Raw genomic sequence first — 7929 nt, 5'->3', positions numbered from 1 at the left:
GTCTTGGTTCAGTGTGGCGGCCTCTGATCCGGAGAACTAGGTGTGATTCCCCACTCCTCCTCCACAAGCCACCAGCTGGGGACCTTGGGACAGGCCCAGTTCTCTCAGGGCTCTCTCATCTCTGTGTAGGTCTGCCCTTGAAGCCAGAGGATCCTGCCGGCACAAGAAGCCACAAGCCAATCGCTGTTGGGTTTGAGCAAGTTGGGCGGCTGCGTGATTCTGTCTATAGCAGCAGCAAGGTGCAGGAGGCCTTCAAGACGAGCCAAATTTTTGTGGCAGGAAACCTGAAGAAGGGAGCCGAGACTCGGGAAAGCTCCACCCTGCCAGACATTTTATGGTTATTTCAGGGGCTCCTGGCCTCTCGCTCTTTCCTCCTAATCGATCCAGATGGGCAGCCCTGTTAATCTGCCTGCGCAGGAGAGAAGAGACAGGTGTCTGAAGAAGGGCGCAGGGACTCACGAGAAGTCCTCCCCTGCCAAAGGTTTGGTCCTCCTGGACTCTTGCTGTTTCCTCGTGGGCTTCAGGCCCAGCATCCTCCTTTCTAGAGCTTGTTGTGCTTCAGAGCAGCAGACTCGAATCTGGAGCAGTTCGGTTGTTCGGCTCCAATGTCTTCGCTCATCTGAGCAAAGGCAGCGGGTGAGATTTAGAGATGGCTTCCCAGCCCTCCCACTCCCCCCCCCCCAGCAAGGACCAAGAAGACAGAGCATCACTGCCCCAGACACAAGAGAAGCCCTGTTGGATCAGGCCAAGGGCCCATCCGGTCCAACACTCTGGAGAGCCAGTTTGGTGTCGTGGTTAGGAGTGCGGACTTCTAATCTGGCATGCCGGGTTCGATTCTGCAGTCTCCCACATGCGGCCATCTGGGTGACCTTGGGCTCGCCACGGCACTGATAAAACTGCTCTGACCGAGCAGGAATATCAGGGCTCTCTCAGCCTCACCCACCCCACAGGGTGTCTGTTGTGGGGAGAGGAAAGGGAAGATGACTGTAAGCCCCTTTGAGCCTCCTTCGGGTACGGAAAAGCGGCATATAAGAACCAACTCTTCTTCTTCTTCTTCTACTCTGGGTCACACAGGGGCCAAAACACAGGGGCCACCTGTGGGGCCAGAACTCCAGGTGTCCTCCTACTCCTGCCCCCCAAGCAGCAAGAATGCCATCTCAATCCCTCATCCTGGATGACTCTGGTCAGTCCTGATCCCGATATGGGCCTGCAGACAGGAAGAGTCAGGCATCCCACTGACATCGCCACAACAGACCACATCACTCCGGTTAATAGGTGCAGCTCAGCAGCCTTTCTGGCCCCGTCTGGGCACAACAGTGATCCCGTGAGATCATCTTTGCTTCTCTTTCATCGTTTTATTACAGCATCGCTATTTGTATCTTCAACACTGACTCACGCCAAAGAAAACCACAACCACCCTTATTTCTGCACAGATAATGAATGGAGAGCAACTTGAGGAGCCCAAGACAATATCTTGCCCAAATCTCAGGAGGCCAAATGCAAGGGATTTCTTCTAAAACTAAGCTGCTATTCCCTTCAGTCTCCCTTGTTTTCAGTTTCTAAAATCATCTGCCGGCAACAGCTAGCTTACTTGACAAGGGTACACAGTTTAGGCTATCGTTAACACATAACTTAAAAACAAACATGCAAAGTCATATTTCAGGTGGGCAGCTCAGTTGATCTGCAGTGGAAGAACCAGATTCCAGAGACCAACAAGTTTTCCAGGGTATCAGCTCAAGTGAGAGTCAAGGTCCCTTCGTCAGATACAAACAGGAATGGAGATTCCGGGGCCTTTATAAATCCAGCCAGGAGGTTGGAGAGATGTTGTAAAGAAAGGGGTCCAGATGCAAAATGCCAGTACAAAATGTTGCCAATTTGATTAGAGCAAAGATGTTTGGGGACAAGACAAGTAGAGAACTGGGTTTCATAGTGACGTTGAGAGTCCTTGACTTGGGAGGCCCATTGCTCTGAATTTGTGAATGAATGAAAGTTCTGCAGTCTCACATTGTAATTTCCCTTTGCAGCTTCTCTGAGGATGGCCACTCTTCAATCAGCAGTGGAAGGCCTGGAAGAGTAAAAGGTTCTCCCACTTCACCACAAGACTACTGATTTTCTGACTTCAGGCTTTCCAAGAAAGTCTGGCTTAAGAGGGAACGTTGGTTGCAACTCCCACTTCTGTCATGTCATTTAAACAGCTCCTCCCATGTGAATTATTTCACGGGCAGTAAGGTGCCCACAGTAACAGAAACATTTCCCACACTGCAGGCATTTTTAGATTTTACTTTCCTGCGTGAGTTCTTTGGTGAGAAGTAAGGTTTCCACTCTGGCTGAAGCTTTTCCCACACTCCAGGCACGTGTAGGGTTTCTCCCCTGTGTGAATTGTTTGATGGGAAGTAAGGTGTGAACTCTGATTGAAGCTTTTCCCACATTCCAAGCATTTATAGGGTTTCTCCCCTGTGTGGATTCTTTGATGGGAACTAAGACTTCCACTCTGACTGAAGCTTTTCCCACACTCCAGGCATTTATATTTTTTCTCCCCTGTGTGAATTCTCTGATGGGAAGCAAGACTTCCGCTCTCACTGAAGCTCTTTCCACACTTCAGACATTTATAAGGTTTCTCGCCTGTGTGAATCCTTTGATGGGAAGTTAGGCTATCCTTTCGCCTAAAACTTTTCCCACAGTCTAGACATTTATATTTCCTCTCTCCTGTGTGAATTCTTTGATGAGCAGTAAGATGTCCACTGTATGTGAAGGTCTTTCCACACTCCAGGCATTTATATGGTTTCTCCCCTGTGTGAATTCTTTGATGGGACGTGAGGTTTCCGCTCTGACTGAAAGTGTTTCCGCACACCAGGCATTTATAGGGTTTCTCCCTTGAGTGAATCCGTTGATGAGACATTAAGTTATCTTTCCGCCCAAAGCCTTTCCCACACTCCAGGCATTTATATGGTTTCTCCCCTGTGTGAATTCTTTCGTGGAAAATAAGGTTGGAACTCTGGCTGAAGCTTTTCCCACACTCCAGGCATTTGTATGGTTTCTCCCCTGTGTGATTTCTTTGATGAAATATTAGGCTATCTTTCCGTCCAAAGCTTTTCCCACATTCCAGGCATTTATATACTTTCTTTGAGGTAATAACCGATTTTTCGGGAGTATTTTCCCCGCTTGCAGAAATCCCCTTCCCATTGCCTCCTTTGTGTATTTTTCTCACTAGAGAGTTACTCCCTGGCAAACGACCAGAATTCTTTCTTCCTTTGTATGGATGTTTTCTCTCCTCTTCACACAGCCGGTCACAATATTCAGCCCTCCCTTTCCCATCTGAACATGGATCCTCTTCCTCCCTCAGCAGATGCCCAGATGTTTCATGCACCGACTCCCACACGCCTCCGGCTGAAAGAAAGACAAACCTCGTGAGACACTTTGAACAACTATCTGTGTAAGAATTCTTTACTCTGCTTTGCCATGGCTCAGGATTTAAGTCTCAACTTTCTTTGCAATCCTGAGCTAAATCTGTTGGCAGAATAGCCACTTGGAAGGTACTGAATGTAGCCCAAGAGGACAAAAGCTAAAGAAGATACAATGGGGCACTTAAGGCAGAATTCCCCAACCAGGGGTTCGTGTCGGCCCTGGAAGGATTTCCTGAATGGGTGGGCCTGGAGGGGGTGGGAAGGGGAGGGGCCCCGGGTGGGCGTGTCCACAGCTCTGCTTCCTAACCATATTCTGCACAATCATGCCACTCCTGGAGTTTCTCAAAGCCTGAAGAATGTTTCCGGGGTTTCTCAATGGTAAAAAAAAGTACAGAAAGGATGACGTAAGGGTTTGGGTATGAGAGCCAGCTTGGTGTAGTGGTTCGGAGTGGCAGCCTCTTATCTGGAGAACTGAGATTGATTCCCTGCTCCTCCTCCACATGCAACCAGCTGGGTGACCTTGCGCCAGGCACAGTTCTCTCAGAGTTCTCTCAGCCTCACCGCGAAAGCAGCTGTCTTGGGGGAATTTTCCCCAAAGAAGAAGAAAAAGAGAGTTGGATTTGACCTGGCAGGAGGACGTTGCCTGATTCCATCTCTTCAAGATCCACAGGCACTGCCTCATCCCTCCCATTTCATCCGAGCTGTGAGGACACAGAAGGCCACGGGAGAAAGGGCGGGCGAGACGTTGTCCCAAGGCAGATATATCTAAGGTGCTCACCTGCCGGTCCTTCCTCGTCCTCCAAGGTCAGGGAAAGCCGCTCATCCTCCTCTTCCAGCCAGGAGATGAGGTCCGGCTTGGCAATCCCAGGTCCTTTTCATAAGGAGAAAAACCCACACACAATGGTAACACTTCCGGGTGCACATAACTCTAGCAATTCCAAGCCACGTTGAACATCCCTCCAGAACTACCGACCGGGCTGCTCGTACTGGTGGGGTGGGGTACAGGACAGGGCTATGAACCATCCATCCAAGACTGGCTCTTCTGGGCCAACTCCCTGGCCAGCTGGGGTCAAAATGCCGGCTGAGGATGAAGAACGGTGGCGGAAAAGCCAATAGCATCCCCACCTAACCTGGCTTTCTCAAGCAGGGTTTCATGAAACCCTGGGGTTTCCCGAGGGCCCTGTAAGGGTATCACTGATTGGTTGGGAGTGAATTCATTTGTAAATATATAGATTTCATCATTTAAAAATTTATTGAGTGATATGACCAGATGTTGCCATGTTGGCCTGGCCCTCCTCCCCAAAATGGCCAATGATAGGCCGGGAGGGGGTGGGAAGGGGAGGGGTTCCAGTCGTCCTTGCTGATGTCACTTCTGGTGACATGTGACCCAGGGGGCGTGACCTGCTGACATCACTTCCAGGAGTGCTTGGAAGCCTGAAGGGATTTCTCAAAGGTAGGGAGGTTGGGAAAGGTTGCTCTACGTTCAGAAATATCCGGGAAAGATAAAATGTTTTATCGAGTTTGAATACTAGAGGATAAGAATCCAGAGATCACATTCCAGGTGGCTCAGTCTGGCTGCCGGCTATGAAGCTTTGAAAAGAAAGACTAAAATGTAGGCAAACTGCCCCTACCTACGAAATAACAGGCTTTCTATGTTTTAATGAATGGGCTTCCCCCAGTTTCGCTGATTTATGTCATCTGGCCTCCCTTGCCGTGTCGGACTGGAGTGACCCAACCCCGGCCACAAAGTCCGGAAAACCCACCACAGCCGGTAAAAATCAAGGTTTATTAGTTCTCTTCTTGTTGCAGTTGAGCTGAATATTGCCCAGGGTTAGATGACTGCGAAAGGCATTCCTAGGAAAGGGGGCATGCCAGATTCGGGAACAGAGTGGCATTTGAGAAATGAACAGATAAGATTATATTAATTCAGGGGAGAAAAAAAGGAGCAGGGTTTTAAGATCATTTGTCATCGATAATTTAGTGAATGGGATTGTCAGAATACAGCTTATTTGAAATGAGAAAATTATCTGAAAATTTGACTATGGCATTGAATAGCTATATTAGAGGCTATTATCTTTCCAAAATGGGTTTAGTGAAATTATATAAAACTATAGCGAATTTAGACGGAAGCTTCCCCTTACCACTGGTTTCCCTTTTTTCTTCTCTTTCCTCCCTCGACCTTGGTTTCAATGTTTTTTTTAATTTTGTGTGTGGGGTTTTCATTTGGTTGGAACAACCGCATAGCGTGATAGTGGCAACTCTGCATTGGAGGTGAGATATCGGATGGCTTTGTTTTGTTGAATGGTCTAGCCTTTGCACATTTGTTTGTGAGTTAAATAAAAACACTTAAAGCAGCACCAAGAGAATCACAGAATCATAGAGTGGGAAGGGACCTCCTGGGTCATCTAGTCCAACCCCCTGCACAATGCAGGACACTCACAACCCTCTCGCTCATCCACTGTCACCTGCCACCCCCTTGAGCCTTCCCAGAATCAGCCTCTCCGTCAGATGGCTCTGCAGCCTCTGTTTAGAAATCTCCAAAGATGGAGAACTGTGTTTTTGTATGACCCCACTTTTCACTACCTGAAGGAGACTCAAAGCGGCTTCTGATCGCCTTCCCCTCCTCTTCCTACAACAGGCCCCCTGTGAGGTGGGTGAACAGGATCCTTACCCAGGGAGGCCACGATCCCAAAGTTCTCCAGCATGACCTTCTTGTAGAGCGCTCTCTGGGCTGGGTGCAGCAGGGCCCACTCCCCTGGGGTGAAGTACACGGCCACCTCCTCAAAGGACACCCTGCCCTGCAAGGAGGAGGAGGAAGCATGAGAAAGCCAGTCCACAGGAGAGGGGGGGGGGAGAGCCAGAAATGGAGAGAGTCTGTGGAAGAGCAGCATGAAGCGAAGAGTAGAAGAGCCCTGTGGAGACATCCCCGCCCCCCCCCAGGACTGCTTGGGGGCATCTTGGCGCCAGAGGGGCTCCCTCCAGTTGCAAGAGGCCAGGAGCAGTCAGTTCCCTGCCTCCCAGGTGGGCAGCACCTGAGACCTCTGGGCCTCACAAAAGGGAAGGAAGCCGTCACGCCATGCCTTGCACATCCCTCCAGTGACCTTCCCCCCCACCACCACCCTTGTACCTCAGCCGGCTGCATCATAGAGAAGATCTCTCCACGGGAAGGGGAGGGCAGGGAAGGCATCAGGGGTGTCCTTTCGGTGCCGCCTGGGAGAGAGAGAAAGAAAAGGGGTGCAAAGCCCCTGTCAGCACACCTGCTCTGCATTCTCTGGCAGCCAATTCAGGGAAACGCCCTGCAGAGAAGAACAAGCCCTGTTGGATCACATCGGTGGCTCCTCCAGGCCCACACTGTGTGTCACTCAGGGGCCAAAACTCAGGGGCCCTCAGGGCCAGAACTCCAGAAGCCCTCCCACTGTGTCCGCCCCCCCACCCCCCCCACCCCGTCCCAAGCAGCCCTGTCCTCCGGGGGAGCTTTTCTCCGCTGCCTGGAGAGGAGCTATTATTCCCGAGGATCCCCAGGTCCCACCTGGAGGCTGGCATCGCTACAATACAGCCCATCTTCCAGAGCATCTCTTTGCTCCAGGGGGACCGATCTCTGTCGCCTGGAGGTGACCTGTAATTCCGGGAGATCTCCCGGGCCCGCCTGGAGGCTTCCAGAAGTCCGCCACTAATCTGTATGGATATTGCTCAACACCTTGCAGGGACCTTTGGCGGCTCTGCACAAAGGGGCTCCCTCTCTCTCTCCCCCCAACCTCCCCCTCTGCAGGGGGGGTCTTGCATTGACTCTCCCCCCCCCCCAGCAAAGCCCCCCGGAGCTCACCGGCGGCAGCCCCCGGAATGCACGGGCGGCTCCTTGCAAAGGGCGGAGGAGGACTCGGCGGCCCCTCGTCCCACCCCCTCCTCTTTGCCTGTCTAGGAGCGCACACTCTCTGGCTTTAACCCTTGGAGAGCCTCTCAACAGGGGGATTGGCCGGCATCCGATGAAGCGAGCTCGGCTCCCCAGGTGGAAAAACTGCAGGTGGGCATGAACATAAGAGAGGCCAACTTGGACCACCTGGAGGGATCCCCACAGGGATGGCCAAACTGCGGCTCACCAGATGTCCATGGACTACAATTACCATGAGCCCCTGCCGGCAGGGGCTCATGGTCATTGTAGTCCGTGGACATCTGGAAAGCCGCAGTTTGGGAGGGTTTTCAAGGCAAGAAGAAGAGCTGTTTTTTAATACAGTGCTTTTCACTAAAATCCTAAAACAGCTTACAAACACCTCTCTCCACAACAGACACTGTGAGGTAGATGGGGCTGAGAGAGCTCTGAGAGAACGGTGATTGGCCCAAGGTCACCCAGCTGGCTGCATGTGGAGGAGTGGGGAATCAAGCCCAGTTATCCAGATTAGAAGAAGAGCTGTTTTTTTGTACCCTGCTTTTTACTACCCCACTCTTTACTACCCGTCCTTTTCCCCACAACACACGCCCTGTGACAGCAGTGGGGCTGAGAGAGCTCTTAAAGAACTGAAGTAAAGGA

The 7929-nt window shown here is 51.2% G+C and overlaps 1 protein-coding gene across 1 annotated transcript; it reads right to left on the bottom strand.

The window, feature by feature from the left end:
- Positions 1-691: 691 nt before the first annotated feature.
- On the bottom strand, positions 692-7374 carry LOC143834073 (uncharacterized). The gene is made up of 5 exons (XM_077330648.1): positions 7228-7374; positions 6532-6614; positions 6076-6202; positions 4183-4275; positions 692-3387 (listed from the first exon to the last, which is right to left on the bottom strand). The coding sequence occupies exons 2-5, from the start codon at positions 6589-6591 to the stop codon at positions 2279-2281; spliced, it is 1389 nt and encodes a 462-aa protein (XP_077186763.1). The 5' UTR covers positions 6592-6614; positions 7228-7374; the 3' UTR covers positions 692-2278.
- Between the last annotated feature and the right edge of the window lie 555 nt (positions 7375-7929).

This window comes from Paroedura picta, chromosome 3 (genome assembly GCF_049243985.1).
Source record: "Paroedura picta isolate Pp20150507F chromosome 3, Ppicta_v3.0, whole genome shotgun sequence".
Taxonomy (NCBI): Eukaryota; Metazoa; Chordata; class Lepidosauria; order Squamata; family Gekkonidae; genus Paroedura; species Paroedura picta.
The sequence above is the reverse complement of the archived record's forward strand: the minus strand, read 5'-3'. Positions and strand labels throughout refer to the sequence as shown.

What these genes read in the sequence shown, in the direction of transcription:
- LOC143834073 (XM_077330648.1), bottom strand. Translation starts at nt 6,591, where the DNA reads ATGCCTTCCCTGCCCTCCCCTTCCCGTGGAGAGATCTTCTCTATGATG. An exon ending in CTATGATGCAGCCGGCTGAG is followed by an intron (nt 6,203 to 6,531) that starts GTACAAGGGTGG and finishes TCCTCCTTGCAG; the next exon opens with GGCAGGGTGTCCTTTGAGGA. An exon ending in TGGGATCGTGGCCTCCCTGG is followed by an intron (nt 4,276 to 6,075) that starts GTAAGGATCCTG and finishes CCTTATGAAAAG; the next exon opens with GACCTGGGATTGCCAAGCCG.